The sequence below is a fragment of the Alligator mississippiensis genome, chromosome 4 (assembly GCF_030867095.1).
Source record: "Alligator mississippiensis isolate rAllMis1 chromosome 4, rAllMis1, whole genome shotgun sequence".
Classification (NCBI taxonomy): Eukaryota; Metazoa; Chordata; order Crocodylia; family Alligatoridae; genus Alligator; species Alligator mississippiensis.
In genome coordinates this window covers 152,266,741-152,291,002 of record NC_081827.1, presented here as the reverse complement: position 1 = coordinate 152,291,002, position 24,262 = coordinate 152,266,741, and the positions used below count along the sequence as shown (strand labels likewise).

At 47.4% G+C, this 24,262-nt stretch overlaps 1 protein-coding gene and 1 pseudogene across 1 annotated transcript; both read right to left on the bottom strand.

The window, feature by feature from the left end:
• Positions 1-1,952: 1,952 nt before the first annotated feature.
• LOC106737122 (retina-specific copper amine oxidase-like) lies at positions 1,953-24,252 on the bottom strand. The gene is made up of 4 exons (XM_019500175.2): positions 18,306-24,252; positions 4,438-4,723; positions 3,631-3,760; positions 1,953-3,114 (listed from the first exon to the last, which is right to left on the bottom strand). The coding sequence occupies exons 1-4, from the start codon at positions 19,873-19,875 to the stop codon at positions 2,830-2,832; spliced, it is 2,271 nt and encodes a 756-aa protein (XP_019355720.1). The 5' UTR covers positions 19,876-24,252; the 3' UTR covers positions 1,953-2,829.
• LOC109286325 (membrane primary amine oxidase-like) lies at positions 4,723-11,048 on the bottom strand (annotated as a pseudogene).
• Positions 24,253-24,262: the final 10 nt, after the last annotated feature.

The window sequence follows — 24,262 nt, the reverse complement described above, 5'->3', positions numbered from 1 at the left end:
TCACCCAGGTGAGTAAATTGCCCTTTTCCATCTTTGACTTTTGTGCTCAGCAAATGCACCTTCTCCCTCTGCCCCCCTCTATCTGCCAATTTCCTGCCTTCCTCAACTGTCGTCTCCAGGTGTGTTTGATGACATCATGCATTTCACCATTTACCATTACCCTTCCTTTCTCCTGGTTCTGGGTCAGAAAATCCAAGCTGCTTTCAGCAAGCTCCTGGGAGCAGGGCAACTCCTTAGTGCTCACTGAATGAAACAAGTGACCATGCTTCATTTCTAGTACTGCCAATGGCTCTATGGTGAAAGGCAATATCCCATCTTTGGTGTCGTTTCTATAACTTGTGTATTGCAAATGGCAGTGGTTTTCAACCAGGGTCCTGCAGCATCTTAGGGTGCTGTGAGATCATTTTAAAGGTACCATAGGGTGCCACTAAATATTCGCACTGTTAGATATGCAAACAGCTACTCGTGATTCACAAGACAACCCCAGAGATTTCAAATAGTTTCAAAAACATTCTGAGCTGTTGTAGTCTTTCTAGGTTCTTTGCAACAAAAGAATTGCTCTGTTATTTTTCTGTAGTTTCACCCATTTCTATTTTTCCAAGAAATGGGTGAAAGCTAAGAGTTGGTATTTTCTGAGGGGGACCTTGAATCTAAAAATGTTGAGAACTACTGGTCCTTTACAAAGCATTGCCTGCAGTCTCTGCCTAGTGAGCAGAGCTGGCCTTGATGCACATCTCTAGCCTCACCTTTGAGGGTGGCTACACCTTGGGAACAGAAACTAGCAATGATTGAGAGGTGTTCTGGTTCCTGGAAAAGCAAAACTCTTCTTCTTTCTTTAAAACCACAATAGGACTATGTTACTCTTGCTTAAACTAGAAACGCATGATTAAAAACACCTGGGATCCTTTAGATGGGCACCAGGTAAGCAGAAAAGCCTGGCTTAAAAACTTGTCCTTTCCCGCAAAATTTCTGAGAGGCATGGCCACAGTTTCACTGCAGGCAGGGGAGTCGGGGGGGAAAAGCAGAGGAAGCTGGAACAGGACCACACTTTTCTTTCTGGGGAGGTATCCCAAGCCCCTTAAAATCTTGCTCCTGCAATGAAAGTCAGAGGGAGTGTCAGCACATACCATCTCTGGAGAAGAGGCAGGGGCTCCAGTTGGCTTGGGCAGGACAAACAGGACTGGACAAAGCCTCAAGGGTGGGAACAAGGGAACAATCCCACCCTAGTCCCTGGATATGGACGCAGAGAACTTGCTGTCAGTCCCTGACATCCTTAGTTGTGGGACTGATGCTGCTCTGTGGTAGGGCTCTTTCCTGTCATGGTGACAACGTGGCTGTTCACAAAACCTAAGACCATCAAGGGAGCTTGGATTTCGGTCAATCCTACAGGGTCCCGGGTCATATTGAGCCCAGACAGCCCCTGGGCCTGGCACTGCTTCCTCTGTAACATTTAATTCCCTTGAATCGTAAGCCTTTGCAGCCCATCAGCCCTAACTGCTCAAATTCATACCTTCTTGGATCTGTGATAGGAATCCCTTTCTTCTGTGACAAGTTAGGGAGCATACACATTCCCACACCTTTTTGCACTAGTATCCTACAAGCACTGAGCCCAGAGGGCCTCATTATTAGCTTCTGGCCCAACTCGTTCCCCCTTCTTCCTCCAGTTTCTGTCACTCTTCATCTTGTTCACCACAGTGACCATTTTTGGTGCTTAACTTGCACTTGTTTTTCCTGCCTCTGTCTGCTTGACAGCCCCACATGTCTTTGCATTCTCCACAGCAGCACAGGTTGTGCTTCTCTGTGCTAGGACTTGGTCAAAGCTTCAAGTTACAGCATGTTTTTAAGATTCAGGTGTCAGTGTAGGAAATGCTGCTGAGTCCCTGTGGCCCACCAATCTTTGTGGTGGCAGACAGTACGACATGTGCAAGGGTTTAGGAATAAGGCACTTCAGAAAAATTTGAACCAAGATCAAATTTAATTATTTTAACCTGAGCTAGTTATACACTGTGCTTGTAACACCACTACAGAAAAGAAATTCTCCCTCCATCTCCCACTTTCTCTCTCCCCTCAACATATCGGACACACACAAAACACAACCTCAGATAAGATAAGCATCTTGTTTTTGAAAGGCAGAATGAAGACAAGATCTTTCCTTGAAAATACTGGTAAGTAACTGAGCACCGGTTTCTACAGCAGTGTCCCCAGCCAGCAGCTAGGGAGCCCTATGTGCAGTGCTGCAGCATTACTTTTACTTTGACAGTACTGCTATTACTGCATTTCTTCAATTCCCCAATTTGCAAAAGCTAAATCTTGGGGTGGAAAAGATGCATATTTTATGCAAGAAAATACAATACTAGATTTCAGCATGCAAATGTATGGAAGAGTAATACAAAATCCTATCTGGCAGCACACTGAGGAAGTTATGTTTTCCTTTAAGGATATATTTTTAAGCAATGATAACAGCAAAGTTACAATAAGAAGCTACGTAAAGTTATTGACTACATGGATTCTAAGACAGTTCTGCAGTATGAAAAAAGCTGTTGAGTAAAGCCACCACTCTGGTACCTCTGATTCATTTCTTTACTCCATCAATGCCCTACAACCCGTAACTCTAGAGCAGCAATTCCCAAACTCTGGCAGATTGCACACCACCAATTTAAAACGATACAACTTTAAGTACCACTAGAAAATTTTCCGGTTCTACCTTAAATACCACCACCAATTTTTTTTCATATATAAGTAATTATAATAGTTCTGTTAACGTGTACCACTGATAGGTTATCTGCATACCACTGGAGGTACCCATACTATAGATTGGGAACTGCTGCTCTAGAGTCTTGTCATATTTTGGAAGCCGCTGTAAGTGAACGGAGGAAAATTTGGTAAACAGGAGGCAGTTTTGGACAAGCATGCTATGGGATTGACTTTGCATGAACCGAAGTCCTGCTCACTCGTAAAAAAGACACCGTCAGGTGAATATATGGAGGGATCTTCATCATAATAGTTGTAGGGTCTCAGAAAAAAGCCAACTGTATTCCCCACTGTCACAGTGTTGGGCACATCCTCAGCATGTGGGATGTGAAGGAAACCAATTGTTATCCACGCAACCAGGTCCTGGGAAAGGAAACAGAGTCAAGCAATTTAATTAACTCAGGAAAACATCCAGTTAGAAGCACACACTAGGAAAGACCAGGTAAAGCTACTGTAAAAAAACCTGTGCCTAGTCCTGAATTTGTGAATGCCATGTGCTGGGCTCCTGCACTACAAGGCTGGCTCAGACAGTGGAATACATTTATTGAAGATTTTCCTTAAACTTTTCCCTTGGAGGAAATTTTGGGTTGCTTCAATGAGTTCTGCCTCACCCCATACACAACCTTTCATGAGCAACAGCCACCACAGTGAAAGGCAGGAGGCACAGGTCAGGAGGGGGGAAAGCACAGAGTTGCTTTTTCATTCTCCGAGATTATACTACTATTGCAAAAAACTATGTCCCTATTAGGAAATGATCCCTGAGCCAGTAAGTCAGGTTTTGCAGGTATTTGTCCTGTGACCCAGCTGGTTCATGCCAATGATAAAACTCAGTCCACTGTAATACATAGCTGCAGAACAGAGAGAGAGTGGCTGGTTTACCTCATTTATGATGGTTTCATTATTTATGAAGTCAGCAAAGGCCACAGTGGGTGTCCAGGGGTCATTCTGGTTGTAGATGCTACTGCTGGTTGGTTCATCTTCTTTCCGTTTAGTGACGGCCAGTTTGTACCTAAAGGGCAAAGAGGAGGACAGAAACACTCACGCTTTTCACGATTTGCCAAATCCAGCAGCTGCACAGGACACAAGGCTGCCACCTGCTCCATGATGTAGAGGACTGTAGTATGCCCATGATATTCTATCAGGTTGCAGTCATTATAAGTAACAAAATGTGAATCTGGGACACAGCCTGTAAAAGATCTTCCACTGGTGATCAAAAAGGGATGCTCTTCCATTTGTATCCCCTCCCCAACACTAAGGGCAATGGTATTTGTGGGACTATAGCAGCTCAGAATTCAGATGAAGTGCTCTGACTTGGGCTCTTGTGGCGATCTGGAATAGGTTCTTCAAGGGAAGGGATGGAAACAGCATCACCCATGGTGTTAATAATTAGGCTGAGCTAAATACCTGTAACAGGGGACCACTAACCCCTTTTACTGGAAGTAAGTGCAGCGCTACGGGGGCAGGTTACAGGATACAGCATGTAGGGAGACAAGCTATACAGCAGTGAGCCTGTTAGCAAGTGATCATGAAGAGGAAATGTAATGCTCTTTTATTATATCATGCAAGAGCTCTTGTTCATATCCACTCTAGTATACCTGAGCCATGTAGCCACTAGGGAGGCCACCCACAGAAGTCTTAGGCATGGACATGAGCTAGATATTAACATATAGAAAAAAAGATACCTACCTCCCCCAGCTGATGGCTCTCTCCATTGTGCTTGTTTCTGGCAGATGGTCCCCAGGAAAGCTAATAATCTGGAACCTGTAACCTTGTTCCTGGCCCCACTTATTTTCACTGTTGGCAGCAAAATAGATGTATCTGGGCATCTTTGAGTCCAGACGGAATGCAGCCTTGTCCTCCTTGTCCAGGACTTTCTTGATGAGCCGTGGGCGCTCTATATGGTGCTCTGGGCTCCAAGGAGCCTGCACGGTCTCAAATGCCATGTCATGGGTTACCAGAGAATTTTTTGTCCCTACAAAACACAGGCAAAACCACTGATAAATCACTTCCTGGGCTTTCATATCCCACTTCTAGACTGCATATGCTCAATAAGTTTTAGCTTATTTTCATCATCATTTCTGCATTACAGACTCTGAACAGCATGGTGTCTGCATGGTACTGTAGGGCCTGCTAGAACACAGGTTAGTGCAAGCATCGATTAGCACATATACTCCTCACACAAAGGCTTTGCTAAGGCATTGGCCAGAATAGGCCTCACCAGTGACTGATATATGAACTGCTTAAACAAACTCAAGCTGGAATATACATGCAAGAGGCTGGTACAAGATAACAGAGAACCATACAGGAGGTATAGTGATGCCAGGAAGGGGAGTCAGATGCATCGAGCGCAGGACCGCATGGTACTTGTATGATAAAGAAAGAACAGGAGCATGTAGATCAGGATGCACAACAGGCACAGGACAGCTTGAGATAACAAGGGAATACAGTATACAGCTTCCTTGAGTCAACATGCTTTGCCTAGTAATGTGGAATGGTGTATATGAAAGAGGAACTGGGAAACTTGGAACTTTAAATTGGCATGGAGGATGGATTTATGCTGATGCCTTGTTGCAGGCAAGCAAGAGCTGGGGGGGAATACCATGCCTAAAGACAATAAGCGTTTCTGAGCCTCACCACCACCAAGCCTGCAGTCTTTTTTTTGTGCAGGCTGTGCTCTTTGTGCACTGGAGTCAGAGATGAGCAACACACATGACAAATACAACATTTACACTTCTGTAGCTACAGGCCCAGTGCTCCAGTGCCACAGGGCCCTATTAAGTCCTCCCTAGCTCTTTGTCTCAGCAATCAGTGTAGCTGTGATTTGTGGGTGAACTTGTAATTTGTCATCTACAACCACGCAGATGGTTAAGTGGGTCTGAAGCCTTGGTGCTAGCCTCCAGCCAAAGAATGAGTTATCCCCAGATGAGAATACTGTACTCTGGCTAATGTACATGACCCACCACATGTCAAACATACAAGTTTTCCTCGTCAACCATGGTTTTGAGTATCCACACTTAATATTCTATATACCATTTCAGCTACCACAGTATAGTTTTGAGTAAGTAGTTTTCTGTGGCTGCGCATCAGCCCACCACCTGGCATTTTTCCCATAAGCCTTTTGTCTTACCAACCATGGTTTTGCCAACCACAGGAACTTTCAGGAACCTAAGCCCAGCAGTTGGCAAGGGAAACCTGTCGTTCTGCTCAATCTGCAGTTATCTAGCAGAGCAGGGGAACCAGAAAAGTGTCAGGAAAAGCCAAGAATTTGAGAGCAGAAGCATGTCACAAGACTCCAATCAATTCAAGGTCTTTCAGCAAGCAAGTCTTAACCAGTAAGAGAAGATGAATCAGCAGAAAAGGTGTGCAAGAGACTGGGTAAACACAAAGACAAACCAGTGAGAAAGGATTTTTGGCAGAGACACCAGAAGGTTGGTCCTAGGACAGATGGACATGATGGTGTTAAATCACCACCAAATATCACAGTTTACCCATCTGTGAGGTTTGCCTCCAGCACCAGTTCATGCCCCTAGGCTTGGCTCAGCATCCCCCATGAAGGAATGAAGCAAGATAGCATAAAGGAACTATGATGATAATCATATCCAAGAGGCTGTGAGACATCCTGAGGTACTGGCTACCCATGGAGCAGACAGGGCAGATGCCTTCAAACCCTCATTCTTGGCACTACAGTGACCGCTTAGTGGCAAAACCCCATAGTGTGTAGGTGTATTATATGTAAAAGAACACTGAACCTCCCTGTCTGTGCATGTGCAGCTGCCTCCATAAAAAAAACCCAGTGTAAGGGATGGGCAGTAATTTTCCAGCTCTTTCCAGTTAGATCAATCAGTGTTGGTTCAAAACTAGAAAGGAAACAGCCAATAGTTAAGGTGAAAATGCCAGGATTTTGGAATCAAGAGTTCTAGTTTTTTGTATGTCTTTTTGTCTCAGACCAACACGGCTACAAAGTTCACTGAGGAATAAGTTGGGAAACTTCAAAGTGGGACAATTTTTGCCTGAAAGTTTAATAAATGAATGACATTTCGCAAGTGGTTCCTTCTGAAAGCACAGAAACACTGGAGATTAGAGCCATTGTTAGAATCCCCATGTTCTGCCAACACAGCCAAGTAAAAAAAATCTTTCCAAGGCTCTTCCATGTATATTGGATTGCAAATTTTAACAAACAGGAATTGCCATTTCTTTCTGCCTCGAAATCTGCAAAACTCAATCATTTTACTCTTCATGACAAGAGCCCAACAACATCAAATCTTATAGGAAGAGAGACCTACCGCCAATATCTAGGTACACCTTAAAATGCAGGGCATGATTATGCATGGTCCCGAGGGTGTGCTCCTGAACCCTACTTCCAAATTTAGTACCATCACCAAAGAAAAAGGAGGAACTTATGTATCCAGTGGCTTGGACTTTGACTTCAACAGCTCCACTCTGGTGGAATATAAAGTTCCAAATATAGTTATAGTTTTCAAGAGTTGAAATTGTCCTAAACACCAGAACTGAGCCGGCCAGGCCCCCATAGTTCATCTTGCTATAATGGCATCTAACAGGGATTTCAGAATTCTCCTCAAAAATGCAGCTGGAGTTTTCACGCTTCTCAGGCATAAAGGATTCAATTAAGTAGTAGCTATCCAAATACGTTGCTAAGTAGGGGCAATCAACCCCTGGGACAAGCGAGAATGCAAATTTTCCAATGCCATAGCTTGCATCCAGGTATCTGGCGGACATCGCCCCTGGACTATTGGAGCTGTAAATTGCAGAGGCTTCCTGGAGGCCAAGTTCATAGGCAATCCTCTCACCCTTAAACCTAATGTCAAAGAGTCGTGGCCCTGTATGCACATCCATTCCAAAGGCAAAGCTCCAGGCCTGGAAGACAACTTGGTTGCTTCTGATGCTATAGCGAGGCCCAAGAGGCTCATTACTGCAAGGGCCCCGGATTCTGGTGGGGCACTCTAGGCTTCAGGGAGGAGTATCCCCCATCAGGTGGGGTTTTTTTCACTTTGTCCACCTTCACATGGCCCTGTTTGAACTCACTCTCCAGCTGCACCATCCCCTGGAAGTATTGGCCATTATAAAATACTTTCAATACCTTCCACTGGGAGATATTCAGGCTGCTGTGATCAACCAGTACCTCCAGCCCTATAGGATGCACATAAAAGCCAATCACAGCCTGAAAGTGAAGAATCCAGGTTTTGCGATCTCCAGACTGAAATCCTCAAGGGGCCACATTGAGAGATGCCAGGTTAGTCCCATTGTAATCAAATACCTGACTCATGAAGTTTGGTGCTTTGGGGAATTCCCTGCTCTGTAAAAAAGCATCAATCTGGTCATACTTATTTTGTAGAATCGGTCTGCCATAATATGGTAGCTTCCTTCCATACTTCAGCACTGTGATGTCCCTGTGATATGTTGGCTTTGGCAGAGGGCCCACCAGATATTCTGTAATATTTGGCATTGGCCGATTTCCAAAGAAAATAGCAGCTAGTGCCTGCCGTGGGGGGCGAGCTCCCCCTTGATCCAAGAACCGCAGTACCTCTGCCTTGGTGGGGAGCTGCATGCTGATGTAGTAAATGCAGTTGTCGGAGGGATTTGCACGAGAGGCATCTACCAGTGGCACTCCAAGGTTTTCCCGCAGATACTTCACCACTCGCACCATTTCTCCTGGGGTAAGATCAGCAAACACCAGGTTGTGGTCATTGTGGACTCTGTGTCCTGTCTTCTGGATATGCTGGGGCCTGGTACCACAGGTGGCTGGTCTCCATTCTTTACCCAGCAACAAACAAATTAGAATAAAACTTATTGCTGCGGATAAGGCTAAGAAAATGTAGGCAATTTTCAAATTCATATCCTTGAAGTGGCTAAGGCAGGTCTGAGTCTTGATGCCTCCCAGTGGCTTCTGGACTGGAATTCCTAGCTGCAAGCAGCCTGTATATCCTGCTGCTTCTCTCCTGCCAGGGTACTTGGAATATAGCCGGTCCGGGTGTAAACGTAACGTATATGATAGAAAAAGAGACCAAAAATTGGAATTGAATCAAAGATCACAGATCTTTTTCTCTCAGCCAGTCCAACCTGTTCTGTCTCTCTCAGCCAGTGGATGAGGATGCAATTAGCAATGCAATATTAACACTTCAGAGAAGTCGTTAATCACTTTCTCAGTTATTTGTGTAGCAAGGCCATAAATCACGATTCATCCGACAGCCATTTTTTATCACTGGCAAGTTTTATCCCAATGCCACATCTCAAGCCCAAAGGACAAATATTTCAGTCTTCAGAAAACCAAACCTGCGGGCCATGTAGAAAGAAAGAGAATGGGAAAGACCAAGGTACCACTAATACCCAAGGCCCTGGCAATGTCAGAGAATCGCTGAGGTGAGATGTGCCCAGATGATCCAGAAGGCAAACCATACCCCAAGCTGCATAGAAAGGGGAAACCCACCAGGCCCGAGCCAGTTTGGCTAGGGGGAAATCAGCTGTCAGCTGAACTCTGCACATGAGAATGGGATGCGGCAGGCAAGACACCCTAAAAGAAGCTCTGTGCCTAGTGACGTGTCACAGCTGTGGCAGATCTCTGACAAGTCAGAGGAAGGCAAGCCTCCCCCCCCCCCCCGAAGCCACAGCAAGCAGCAGAGGGAAAAAAAGAAAATGCTTCTTGACCACACCAATTGGCTTGATCAGTCAAACAGACTTGCAGCAGTGACACAAATGAGTACAATTGTGTAAATTACAAGGGGGTGCCTGCTTGCTTGCCTGCCTGCAAGACGCAGCGATGGAACCAAGCTTGCTGGGCTTAGGGGGGGAAGTCGGTGCCATACTGCAGTTTCATCCTTCCCCAGCTCACCAGATTTGGAAGGGTCCAGGGACTCTTTCCCATGAACCCCTTCCTTTCCTTGCTGCTCAAAACCTGGATGCATGTTGCATCAAAGCACCAAAGTGTATTTCTCCCTAATTCACCTCTGGTTCACAACCTGAGTTGCACTTTGTTCTGATGTTTGAGTGTGGGAGGGGAAGAGGGTATTAATGCATACTTCTCATTGTAAATAATTTAATTGAAATTCTGACAGGTCTGAGCAAGAAAAAAGGTTAATCTGCCTTCCAGCTCTCTTGAAATAGGGCTGCTTAATTATATGTTAGCAAGGAAACGCTACTTATCCTCCATGAATGACACTACCTTGCCCTTCCCCAAATCACAGGATGTCCGCATGGTTCTCACATAAGTGTTGATAATGCATGTATTGGACCCAATGCCTGGCATCTAGAAGTTGCTTGTGCGCTTTTTTTTTTTCTCCTCCACTTCTTCGCTTTTTGGAAAACTCCCAGAAAAACACCAACAGCAAGGGAGACAGAGAGTCCTGCCCTCTGTCTTTTCCCTGAATTATTTCCACTCCGCACTGCAGCTGTGGGTGGGTCACTGGTATTAAATCCCTTGGCACAGTAGCATTATTATATGGGTTTTTCCTGAAGCAGGGGCTGAACCTGTTTGGGAAATGCTGTTCTGGGGACAAATCCAAACTCCTTCCAGGAATTCCAGTTATGCTAGGCTGTATGCTAAGCTATAGTCAACTACAGTGCCAAAAAAGCAGTAGGGGAGAAAGGGGCCTCCTGACCACTGGATGACCCAGTAAGAAAAGAGAAATAAAGAAAATAAACATGCACTAATGAACAAAAAGACATTGAAGGGAGCGTGAAAACAGCAGCTACTAATGAGAGTGCAGGTGTGTAAACTTGGAGGTACTTGTCCCTCACAGGTTAGGGACAGACATTACACATAAACTGGTTTAAGCAATCTGGTTTAAACCTGTAACAGACTATAAGTTCAGTGAATATAAACCAGTTTCAAAATAGCCAAAACCGGTTTGAGATAAACTTGGTTGAATGTAGTATCAGACTTAACTGAGTTCAAACCAGTTTATGCAATGTCTGTCCCAGGCCCCTTCCTGGTTTAAGTTAAACCGGAGTCCCCCAGCAATGCTCTCTGGACTGGGCTATCTGCTCCAGCCCTCTGCTCCCTAGCCGTTATTTCCCCCCTCCCACTGGTAGAAGGGGCTTATCCTGCTGCTCAGTCCTGCGAGGATTGGTGGTGGCAGGGTCAGCAGTGGTGGTGGTCAGGGCAGGCAGACCCTACTGTGATCCCTTGGAAGCAGAGGGGGAAATAACCCCCACCCTCCCTGCTCCCTGCCTAAGGGGTCCTGCCCCCTAGGCTCTGGCTCTGCCCCCACTCCCAAAGCAGTGATGGGGAAGCGACCGTGATGGGGGCTGGAGCCCTTGTCACAGTGTCCCAGAGCGTGAGCCTCTTCCCAGCAGGGGTCTGCACTGTGGGCAAGGGAAGTTGCCACACATGAGCGGCAGTACTTGGGGGGGGGGGGGGAAATGGCCCTCTGAGCCCCCATGCAGTCCACGGCAGCACTGACCCCTGCTTGTGGTCCCCCCGCTGGGAAGAGGCTCATGCTCCCTAGACACCAGGACAGGGGCTGCAGCCCCCATCCAGGCCCTGACCTCTTGCTGCTACAGTGGCAGGCTCAGGGCCTGATTGGAGGCTGGCCAGCAGGGCCCCTTAGGCGAGGGAGCAGGGAAGGGAGTTATCCCCCCCCTCCCTCTGGCATCCGGTGGAGGGGTCAGAAGAAGGTTTGCCCCACGCAGGAAGTGAATGGGGTGGTGGCAGTAAGGGTGGGCAGACCCTGTTGTGGTCCTCCAGGGGCAGTGGGGGTAGAGGGGGAAATACCCCCGCTAAAGGGGGGGAATAACTCTCCTCCCTGCCCCCTTTGCCTCAGGGGCCATGCCGGCTGGTGCTTGGCCGTGCCTTGGCTCTGCTGCTGCAGCAGCAGCAAGTGGGGAGTGCCAGGGAGACCCTGGCCTGGGTCTGTGCAGGTAGGACAGGGAGGGGGGAATTAAACCCCTCTCTGGCCAGCTCACTTCAAGCTACTGCCAGGGGTGACCATGCCCCCACAGCACAGCTTCCCTGCAGCCAAGGGCTGCTCTAGCACCGCCCGCCAGCTCCTGGCCTGAGCGAGTGCAGGCATGTCCCTGCATTTCCTCAGTCCAGAGGGAATGTATGTACAGTTGCAAACTAATTCAATGTAGGCAGGGTGAACTAATCTGCAAAGATTGAATCAGTTTAGGCTCCAGCTTTTTTAATGTCTGTCCCTAGCCATAGAGACCTAGGGGAGAGTGAATAACATATGGTGCCTCTACCTGTTAAGGGCAAGCTTTCCTAAGTTGGACTGATTGTTAATCAGATCAACTGATGTGCTGCCTGACAACAATAAACCTTTCTGAGCTTTCATTATTGAACACATATCCGAGCTCTGTTTTCTGCGTCGCCTCAGGGATCTGGAAGACAGCTTGCTAGTGTCAGCCTTCCAGACCATACAGACTTCAGCAGTCTGTATATCAAAAAGCAACAGCAACCAGATACTATTGGAGAAACCACTCTGCACACCTCAGAACAACATTCCTGAGCATAACCAGGATTGCTATTGACTTCCAACCATCAGCATGCTCTTGAAAACAGACACCTGACCACTGATGGAAGATGCCAGATGAGCGGTCACAAGGAATTTCCCAGCTGCCCTTTCTCCCAGTACCTGCCTGGCTGGATGCACATATGCCAGTGGTCCCATACTTTGAGATTTTCAGCTTTTTCTTACTTTTCACAGTCACATATAGATTTTAATGAGCTTTCTATTGCCTCCTGCTGGGATCTTGCAGAGTACAAGGATGAGACAACACAGGTCCTCCTGCACAGTCACAGAGCAAGTTCTGGGAAGGACCACATTGTGAGGCTGCCTTATCTGCTGTCTTCCCAGGGGCAGAAGAAGAGTGCTGACAGCCTTTCTAGAGCAGCAAGCCCAGAAGCAGAATATAAAAAACCGGAACAACCCTTCTGACCCCTCCATCCTCATCATACATTGGCCATACTGTGCAAGAAGCCATGTCCTGGGAGACATGCTCTTCATGCCTTCCTCCTTTTGCCAAGGGGAAACCAGAAATCAAGGATCCTCTCTAGCGAATATTCTCCACCCTTCCCCCCGGAACACACTGGGGCAAGGTGGCCAGCAGTCACTTCCAACAGGGTGGGGCTCTGCATGTTACAAGGGTTCCTGTGGCAGCACACGACTAGGCTGATGTCCCTGTCCTTCTACATCCCTTGCAGGTAGAAGTCTCAACACTACATGAGCCAACCCTCACCATGAGCCCCTGAAAGGCCCAAACGAGCAGGGAAAATGAAGCCATCAGGACTTGGGTAAAACTCATGGGAAGAGCCCTTGAATAGAAAACCATTCCCAGCTGAGACAGCATAGATGAGAACCTGTTCTGCTTCCCTCAGGGCACATGGCACACTGGATGGTGAGAACCACTCCTTGTGGTCAAAAGCACTGCTCTGGCTTACATGTCCACATCCTGCGTCCCCCTCAGACCTGTGAGCTGCATGGGACAGACACAGACTTCCCAGCCTGCAGGCACTAGGAAAGATTCCCATGGCTGCAGCACCCCATGCTCTTGGCCACGGTATAGACTTGGGGATTGGTTGCTCTTACACTGTCCTCTGCAGGCCAGGAGCAGTACTGCCTGCCAAGCTGTACTGCTGGTTGCTAAAGAGACTGCGGGCCAAGACAGCCCCCCTCCAGTTGCAAGTGGTGCTCAACCTCAGCCCCACAAGCTACATCTGGCCTGCCATGCTGAGTCACCTGGCCTGTGGGGCTCCCTGCAAGTCTGGACATTTGGCAATTAAGACTAACACCACTCCCCCGCTGTCAAATTTCTAAGCCTTTTGGCCAGATGGCAGTGCCAATCCAGCACTTATGGAGCCAGGACAGCAGGCAGGATGTGCCTCAAATCCAGGCCACAGGGCAGACCCATGCCAACCCCCTGTCTTCAGCAAAGCTAATCAGAAAGGGACGCAAGTGCAACTAAGCCAGTTCCATCCACAAATATAAAATCGGTGTTATACAGACAGCGCTGGCAAGGATGTATGGTAGTAGCGCCCCACTCCTCCCCTCCCGTGGGACAGCCTGCTCTGGAGACAAAGCCCTGAGTACATTCCTCCAGCTCCCAGGGCCAGAACCCCATGGCTTAGTACAGACAAGGTTCCTTGGGTGAATTTGATATCTTTTATTAGACCAACCCAAATGGTTGGAGAATAGTTATTAAGCAAGCTTTCGGGTTCAAAAACCCTTCGTCAGGCTGAGGACGCTGCAGCAGTTGCTGCGTGCTCTTCCTGGATGGAAAGACCAGCACTGAGCTTTCAGTTGGCCTGCTTTTGAAGGGAATGTAAGGAAGTGTGACTGGGAACAAGTAGTCCTCAATTAGCAGCCTTTACACTGGAAGAAGTCAAAACATCCACAACAGTAAGAGAAAAATGCTGTAGTTTTGTCCACTTTAGTAAAAAACCCACCTGCTTAGGAAATAATATCTAGCATTTCCCCTATAACTACTCATCCAACACAGCCAGGTCCCCATAATATTTATGACTGCAGAAAGTCAAGTGCTGACATCTCCAATAAGGAAGCCAAAACATACAACAGAAAATCAGGGCAACTCTGTGATGCCAACTCTGATATGAATTCAGTGATCATCTCTTAAAGCTAGTGGCCATTTTTTGGATTTGGAGTTTGACTAACAGGAATGTTTGTCCTGTATTTCCTTCCATCCATGAAAACTGGAAGATAACTTGTATTCCTGAGACTAGTATTCCCTTTGTCGCCCAAAACACAGGAAATAGTTCTCCCTCTGGTCTAGGCTAACCAATTTGAATCAACATGCTATACAACAGTTCCCAAATGCTAGGCTCTGACAAGCAACAGAGCACATTAACACACCCTGCCACCCTGAAAGGAAAGATGAGCATGCCATGAAGATTGTCCTATATTGCACAGGATAGAAGGGAGCTACTCGAGTCTGCTGTGGGCTTCAGTTTACAAATTTAAAGGCAGGAAAGGATGACATTTTGCAGGAAGAGAAGTTAACAGAGAAGCTTTTTATACAGAGATACACACCTCTAACATCCATAGCCACTTCTTAGGTCATGGAATGGGTAGACAGTGTCCCCAGCATATGTTCCCCAACCCTGTGGCCATACTTCAGACCATCACCATAGAGAAAGGATGAATTCATGTACCCTGTGGTTTGAACTGTGGCTTCAATAGCTCCATTCTGGTAGAAGAGGAAGTCCCAGACAATCATAGTTGGTCACAGTGGCAATAGACTGAATGACCAGGGGAGAGTTAGACCCCCATAGTACATGGACTGCAAGTTCAAGTAATGACACTTCAGAGGAGACTCAATGGTCAGCTCACATATACAAAAGACACTCTCCAGTTTTGTAGGGGTCATGGTCTTGGATAAGTGCATGCCCAGATAGGTAGCTGATGGTAGAAAGTCAACCCCCTGGACTAATGAGAAAATCTCCCAATGCCAAAGCTCCCATCGGTGTCCCAGGTCAACATCCCTCCAGCACAGTTGGACCCGTAGACAGTCAAGGCATCCTGGACACCGATTTCATAGGCAACCCTCTCCCACTTAAACCTGATGTCAAACAGCTGCATCCCTGTGTTCATGCTCATCACAACAGCAAAGCTCCAGGCCTGGTAAAGGACTTGGTTATTTTCAATGGGGTAGCAGGGACCACAGGGCTTATACTGCAAAAGGGAATGGTGCTGCGGGGGTTGTAAAATGGAGGTAAAAGATGGAGGTAAAATCCTCCATCTAGAGGGGCTCGCTGAACCCTCTCAACTGTCACATAGCCTTGCTTGAACTCATTTTCCAGCTGGGCCATAACCCTATAGTACATACAGTGGGTTATAGAACACTTTGCTCACTGAGACGTGTCCCGGCTGCTGTGATCCACCAGCACCTGCAGCTCCACTGGGTGCAGGAAGAAGCTGCTCACATTCTGGAACAAGACAAAACAGATGTTACAATCGATGCACTGGAACCCGCACACGATATTGTTGCTGTTGTAATCCTGTTCTAGGAAAGCCGAGGCCATGAGGAATGCAACCATCTGCAGAAAGTTTGCAAACTGCTCATACTCATTACCTAGCACTGGTCTGTGGTAGAATGGGAGCTCCTCTCCATATTTTCCCATGGTGATGTCGCAGTGAGTTGTTGGGATGGGCAGAGGGCCCATCACATACTCTGTGATGTTTGGGTCTGGTTGGTTTTCAAACTACACCACAGCCAGTGCCTGCCATGGGGGCGACCTCCCCCTTGATCCAAGAATTGCAGCACCTCTGCCTTGGTGGGGAGCTGCACCGTCAATGTAATAAATGCAGCTGTCAGAAGGGTTTGGCATCTATCAGCAGCATCCCAAGGTTTTCCTGCAGGTACCTCACCACTTGCACTATTTCTTTTGGAATAGGATCAGCAAACACCAGGCTGTGGCCCCTGGGCTTTTCCTTCTGGCTGCTTGGGGGCTGAGAATCACAGATGGTTTATTCTTCTCCTTGAGTCAGCAGCATACAAACTAAAGCTAAAATGGTGGCAAGAACCAAAGCCAGGAGGATGAAGAGTTTTCAGGTTCATGTTTGCTGTAGTGGCTGGTTTTCCTTTTTATGTGCTTGTGTGACAAAGATGTTTAGCAGAATTTGCAGATTTGTAGGAGTCTGACAAGACCATGCTGTGAGTGCTTCTGATGGCCTCAAACATGCGACCTCTAGCCTGTCAACCATGCACCTTAGGGCCTGTACCACTCCAGCCCCGCTGCAGTGGTGGAAGTAGAGGACATCACAAGGCCTCCAGAGTCTGCCTGTTTCAGCTGCAGTTGGGTTAATTATTACAGGAAATAAGGAGAGGCTGGGGGAGGAGACCTGAAATTTGTAGTAAGTAGACTGGACAGATTTTCATCATCTGCCCTCTTATCCCTCTGCATGTTCTTCAAAGAGAAATGAACCTGAGACTACTGGAGCTGCAGGATCCCTGACACTATAAACCAGGCTAAGAGTAGGCTCTATTGCTCATTTATTCAGACCAATGTCCTGAGGCTGCCTGCAAAGCTAGGATGCAAGTATTCAGCATTAGGTGGAGGAAATGACGACAAACCTTTAAGAGGGCAATGAATTTAAGTCATGCCACAGAATTTCTGGCTTACTGTACCTGGCGTACAACATGGCTTCCCTTTGCAGACACTCCCCACACCTCTGACAGTTCAGATTTCAGTGTGGAGAGATCTTGCTTTTCAGAAGTTGTGCCCAAAAAACTTACCCTGCTTACCAAGAAAGGATTTTGCTGCCTCTGGGTGAAAGACTAAAGCTCAGGGATGCAGCAAGTCTGGCAGAGGAACTTAGGCAGGCCATTGAACTTTTGTGTACCCTCAGGCCTTGACTACATGAAGAAAGTGGGTGCCAGTATGTCTGTCTACATGTAATTACAGTGGTGCAGTCATCTCCTGTAAACACAAGCCAGCACACCCTTACCCCATGTAACCTCTGCTTTGTGCTTGGCAGGTGCCTGCTCTGGCATCACAGTAACCACTACTAAAATTTAACATAAGCTAAGCCCAGTCTCCTTGGTGCAGCTCCAGGAGTCAGCATGTCATTGCTGTTAACAGAGAGCTGTCACTGAGATGGAGAGGAGGTGTGAGATCTGTGTCCAAATGCCAAGCCTGCTCCAGTGCAGATGCCAAGTGTCTCTTCATTGCACCCTTTCTGCAGACAGATTTCATGGAAGGAACTTCGAAGTTGCACCCTTCTCCCTGTATACTAACCTGGTTCCTTGGCATCTCGCTGGGTTAGAAATAAATCATGACATACACACAAGAAATTTGGGACCTGCCCACTGATGCAATACGTACATTTCTGAGGTTTGCAGTAATATGAATACAGGTTTAAAGGAAAGCACCTAATTATTTCAGCCATCAGGTGGCGCTCCCTAGCATAGCGCAACAAACCCACTCTGAATGATGCTCATCATTCTTTCCATTCAGGTGCTGCTGAATGGAAAACACAGCTGTGCTTCTAGCAGAAACAGGAGTCCACTATGATGGCTTGAGACCTGAACTACAAATGTTTCCAGAGCAGACAGGAGGCAGTAGATAGGGCTGCTCAAGCAAACTAATTCCACAACACAGGGCAGGAGCAGCATCACTTCACTTTACACTGGAGAACCTGAGACACAGAAGGGGATTTCCTTTGAGATCTGGAGGAAGTGCCACGTTTAGAGCAAGGAAACCTTTGGCTCCAAAACTCACTTTTCAAAACTAGGTTGCCCCTCCCCTGTCTGCCTAGACACCTCTGGCCAAATGCAACAGGCAGGATAGAGGCCACAAAAATGCACACATTTTCAAGCTGCCGCTTTTTCCTGAGCCGACTGGTGTTTAATCCTGGGTTTTGGGATTTTGCTGGACTCACTTTGATAAGTGGACATATGTATAAAAATTACAGTGGGAGACAAGGATAAGAGAATTTGAAAACATGGGATTCTGCTGCCCGTTAGCCAGAGTTCTGTAGATTACAAGGTCAAACTTTACCGCTGCTCTACACATCACCAATACACTGGCAGAAATTAGAGATGGAGGCACAGAAATATGCCTTATCAACCAAGACACATACCTCCAACATCCAAGTCCACTTTGTAGTTCATGGAATGGGTGTGAAGCGTCCCCAGTGTGTGTTCCCCAACCCTGTGGCCATACTCCAGACCATCACCATAGAGAAAGGAAGAACTCATATACCCGGTGGCCTGGACTTTGGCTTCAATAGCTCCGTTCTGGTAGAAGAGGAAGTCCCAGACATAGTCATAGTTGCCCACAGTGGCAATGGATCTAATGACCAGGGCAGAGTTAGTCAAGCCCCCATAGTACATGGACTGCAAGTTTGAGTAATGGCGCCTCAAAGGAGACTTGGAGTTCAGCTCAAACACACAGAGAGAGTTCTTATTAATTCTAGGCATCTGTGACTGAACCAAGTAGGGCACATCCAAATAGGTGGCTGAATAAGGACAATCGACACCCTGGACTAATGGGAAACTGAATCTCCCTATGCCAAAACTCCCATCCATGTACCTGATTGTCATCCCACCAGGGCAGTTGGAGCCATAGATGGACATGGCCTCCTGGACACTGATTTCATAGACAATCCTCTCCCCCTTAAACCTGATGTCAAACAGCCGCATCCCTGTGTTCACGCTCATCCCAAAAGCAAAGCTCCAAGCCTGGTAAATGACTTCATTGTTTTCAATGTGGTAGCGAGGACCATGAGGCTCATACTGCAACGGGAATGGTGCCACAGGGGCTGCTCTGGGCCTCATGGAAGAAAATCCTCCGTCTAGAGGGGCTTGTTGAATTTTGTCCACTGTCACGTGGCCTTGCTTGAACTCATTTTCCAGCTGGGCCATATCCCCATAGTACTGCCCATTATAGAACACTTTGCTCACCCTCCACTGGGACAAGTCCAGGCTGCTGTGGTCCACCAGTACCTCCAGCCCCACCGGGTGCAGGAAGAAGCCGCTCACATTCTGGAACAAGACAAACCACGTGTTGCGATCAGTAGACTGGAACCCCCGCGGGGCTGAGGTCATGGCTGCTAAATTGGTACGATCATAATTAAAAGTCTGACTCATAAATGTTGGTGCCATGGGGAACACTGTCTCCCTTAGGAACCCTGCAATCTGCTTGTACTCAACAGCTAGCACTGGTCTGCGGTAGTATGGGAGCTTCTCTCCATATTTCTCCAAAGTAATGTCGCGGTGAGTTGTTGGGATGGGCAAAGGGCCCACCACATACTCCGTGATGTTTGGGTCTGGTTGGTTTCCAAAGTACACCACAGCCAGCGCCTGCCGTGGGGGGTGACCTCCCCCTTGATCCAAGAACTGCAGCACCTCTGCCTTGGCGGGGAGTTGCACATCAATGTAATAAATGCAGTTGTCAGAAGGGTTTGCTTGAGAGGCATCTACCAGTGGCACCCCAAGGTTTTCCTGTAGATACTTCACCACTTGCACCATTTCTTCTGGAGTCAGATCAGCAAACACCAAGCTGAAGCCCCTGGGCTTTTCCTTCTGGCTTCTCAGAGGCTGGGACTTGCAGCTGGTTGGTTTTTCTCCTCGAGTCAGCAGCACACAAATTAAAGCTAAAATGGTGGCAAGAGCCAAAGCCAGGAGGATGAGGACAATTTTTAGGTTCATGTTTGCTGCAGCGGTGAAAACAGAGGATGCCACGAGGTTTCCAGAGCAGCTTCCAGGGGAGGGTTCCCTGTTGCAGTATGCCTGTTTCAACTGCAGTTGGATTGATTATTACTGGAACTATGAAGAGAGGCTGGAGGAGACCTGATGTCTGCGGTGACCAGAAAGGGCAGATCTCCACACCCCGGCTATCCAGCCTGCTGTGTATCCCTCCAAAAGCAATGCACTGAGAAAGCTCCTGGAGATGCCTGTGACTCATTAGACAAATTTCACATAATTTCTGTTGCTTTTTCTATCCACCCAACTTCCTGAGGCTGCCTGTAAAAGCTGGGATCATGCATCAAGTGGAGGAGCAGGTCAATGCAACACGCTGTGAGCTGCTGTCACACAGGAGAATTTCATGTCTTCACAACTTGTGGAATGTGTGTTATGTCTTAGGCTCCTTCTCTGTAAACATGCTCCCTGGCTCCCTGGTTTTGGATCCTAGGTTGAGTTCCTCTTCGTTTCACCTTCCACGTGGAAACTTTTCCTGAAAAATATAGCAGCAGCAGTTTGGCACCTATGGCCCAATCTAATTGGGAATCAGGCTCAGGCCTCCAATCACAGCAAGTACTCAGCACTTGAGTAGTGGCAGGACACAGCCAGTAACCATCGACTTTCACCAGCCCATGCCCTCTGGTCAGACAGACTGGGATCATTAACCTTGCTGTTGGCCCTGGGCCAAGAAATCTCCTCCAAAATTCTGTAGGTCATAGGTTATGACTAGTTTTATTACTAACTTTGGTCAAATAATGCACTTATTGTTCTCCCTACACCTCCCAAAAGCACCTGGCATCACAGCATAGCATGAAGGCAGGCAAAGCAGACACACCACAGGATTCAGCACCCTGTCCAAGTACAGGACCTAAGTTTGGGGTGAATAAGCCCCTTAGCTGACTCCTGCCTGACTTCTAATCTGCACTGAAAAAAAAACACACACAAGCCTGAGAGGCTCCAAGGTGGAGATACAAACCAAAATTTCCAGCCCTACTGCCAGCATCACAATCATTGTTTTTCTGGCATGAACAGGCCCTTCCTACTCATGGCAGCTGCCCTGCCATTGCCCCACCTTGCAGTCCCTATACTTAGGAGATACCACACTTGGAAAGAAAGCAGCGTTGTCACAGAACATGCTTCACCATCACAACCACAGCTGGCAGCTTTCATCTCTCTCTGACCTACTCTACACTTGTGAAGATAAAAGAAGAAACATGACTCTTGTCTACCAACAATCATTTCTCTCTCCTGGCAGCTTGCAGCCTAGTGCTATGGTGAGGGTAGGGACTACATTATCACCAGCCAACAAAATGCCCATGAGCAGGGAATTATGTACAATTGTATAGGACACATGCATCTTCTCTGGGTTTGTTTAGTAACATGGAGACAAGTAGTGTAAAAACAGAAGGGAGACAATAAAGCAGTTGCCATGGGGACAGAGCCTGCTCAACAGAGGTGACTCTCACAGACTTTCAAAGGGCCTCAGGCAATTTTGTGGATGACCGAAAGTAGCAGAGGATTTGGGGCTGTCCTCCAAGGCTGCATGGTACGTAGACAAAGCTCTGTTAGTGTGTATGTGTGCATGCACTTTTTAAAATGATCATGGCACTGCTTTACAGAAGCTGGAAACACCATGGCCTTTACTACCCTAACATGCAGACCCCAGCTCAGAGCAAGTAGCTGGACTGCCTAAGTACAAAGGACTGGAGCTGCGTGCTGCAGGTGTTAGCATGTAGATTTAATTCACAATGACATCCTTGTAAACCCCAAATACATGAGTGCAAAGTTTGTGGGAAAAGACACAGCAGAGGGTTTAGTTCAGTGCTGCGGCTCTCCCAAGTCTCTAAGCTGAGTATTTGCCCAAGGTTGTCCCATAGGCTTCAGCTGTGATATCTGCAAATATATATTTAATACCTTACACTCCTCTTAGATTTAAACTGAGGGACCTCAAAGCAAGAAAACAGCAGTTATGTTACACAGGAGACCATGTCAGAAACCTGAATCCACTTCAAACTGAGGGGAATTAGTTTGAAGCTGAATTGAGAACCTGAGACAGGGTGTGTACACCAGCATCCAGTTCTTAAGAAAACTAAGTCATCTGAGCTCTTTAAAAACTATATGGGCAAGGGACTTGGTTTTACTTCTCATCACAGAGACCATGCTGAGTACCAGAACGGAGGCTTAGAAAAACAGCAGGTCTTACTACTACCAACACAACTTGTTTACCACTATTTTGGGAAAATCTGTCTCATCCCACACATGTCCCATCCCACAGCAGTGCTGAGCTCCTCCTGTCTGGGCTCCAGAGCGGAGAATTCATACCCCACTGAAGTTTATTTTAGGTGGTTAGTTACTTTCTGGAACAAGCCAATGCTACATCTTGTGTTGGTAAGTTACCCACCTCACCCTGCCCCTACCACCAAACAGGGTAGGGCAGGGCAGAGCTTACCATTAGCCTGAGTAGAGCAGACTGTTCAACACACACAAAAGGTCCTGCTGCAAATCATTTCTACAACTTCTAGGAACCTCAGCAACAGCCAGCTTCCCTCTGAAGAGAGGTAGCACCAGAGTGCCAGACAGCAGGGCAGGGAGTCCAATACAAGAGACTGCCCTGGCATTACCCAGGCCCAAATACTGTTCAACTCAGACATGTCTGAAATTTTCTCCTCTCAGTAGGTCTTTCCCAGCATTCTAAGCGTCCATGTGAGAATCCTCAATTCCTATTTGTTTTCACAGAGCCACTTTTAAAAAGGGCTAAGGTCCCCCAGGGAGCAGCAATGCCTTGATGGCTATAATGGGCAATTAAAGAAGACAACATCATGGGTAGTCTGTGCTATTTCCCATGCCTATTTATCATTTGCCAGAATACTGCCATTTCTCCAGTAGAGCACAGCAGGCTGTACAGATGGGAAAGTAAATCTCATGAATTTGCTCTAGTCTTGTCACAGAAACTGCCCCCAAGTCATGGTCCAGCAGCAACACCAGCCCAGGGGAAAGTATCTTTTTGCAAAGCTGCTTTCAGAGCTGGTTTGTTTTTCCAAGGCAATGCTGACAGGCTGCTTTCCGTACTGCTGAGTCAGCTCCTGTAAGCATTAATCCTTCTCAGCCACAGCTCCTCCTGCAGCCTCTCAAACTCAGGGGGAATTTTATTTTAATCCACAGTCCTTCCCTCTCCTTGCAAGGGGTCCTGGCCTAAGGAGGACTTCAGCCTTTCTCACACCACAGGGAGTACGGTAGCGTAGGCAGCCTCATGGGAAGCACGAAGTATGGGCAGGGTCCCTCCAGAAGCTTTCTTGCCTATTTCCTGATGGTTTGCAAGGTCTGCATGACCATCTCCAGAACACTGATAGGAGCCTGAAGCTCAGTGCTATCCAAACCTAGCTTTTCTCTGGATGGAAAAGCAGCATCCCCTAGTGGCTGCAAAACAAATCTTCCAGTTTGTCCTTGAGCAGAGTGCTGCTCCTGCTCAAAGCCAGCCCTTCCCACCAGCAAGAGAGAGATACCTGGTTAAGTCGCTTATTAAGTTTGAAGACCACTGTCTTAAATTGGTCCCTTCTCACGATCTTTGTGCTTACCCAAGCATAAACCCCAGGAAACTTGCAGGTTCTGTCCATTAAGGTGGGAGCCCAGGTTCCAGGCTCTGTGGCAGGGAGCTCAGGAAAAGATTTCAGTCTTCTCTAAACAGAGTTCAAGTTTCATTGGGGTGAAGGGAAAAAGGAGGAACTTGGAAAATCCTGACAAGGGACCATACACTTGGATTAACACTGGGAAACAAGTCTCCCCTCACAAGGACAGGGCTGCTAGACATTCATAGGCAACTACAGCTTGGAGATGGTAATTGAATGACAGTAGAACAAGGATTGCAGATCCACACCATGGCTTCAGCCCACTTGGGGCCACTGCTATACAGCGAAAGAGCTCCACTTGAAAGGACACCAGTGTCCCCTTAGCTTCAGACTTGTGAAAGGGCCAGAAGGGGCATATAGGACAGCTCCTGCAACTACATATGCAGGGCACCCCTGGCAGCCAATGGCTGGCCACTCCACTGAGACTCACAATTTCACTATGAACATACACTCAGGAAAGCAGGGCAGACAGCATGGAACATTTGCCTAGAGGTGGAAGGCTGTTACCCACACCGCTGGCACGCAGCTTGCCAGCCTCTCACTTCCGCTACAGACTGCTCCAGAGGGACATAGAACAAAGTCACCCCATTCACTTGTATGGATGTGTCAGACTATGAGCTCTGGAACCACTGTGAAGGATATTACAGAAATGGGACCCCAATGAAGTAGCAAACACAAAAACACAGTAAAGGAAAAGAAGCTGGACCTGGGGCAGGGATGGAATGAGC

Excerpts from the sequence above, each read along its gene's own strand:
- LOC106737122 (XM_019500175.2), bottom strand. The coding sequence starts at position 19,875 with ATGAACCTAAAAATTGTCCTCATCCTCCTGGCTTTGGCTCTTGCCACC. Across the intron at positions 3,761-4,437 it reads AGAGCCATCAGCTGGGGGAG|GTACAAACTGGCCGTCACTA; the intron begins GTAGGTATCTTT and ends TTTGCCCTTTAG. Across the intron at positions 3,115-3,630 it reads ATGAAACCATCATAAATGAG|GACCTGGTTGCGTGGATAAC; the intron begins GTAAACCAGCCA and ends TTCCTTTCCCAG.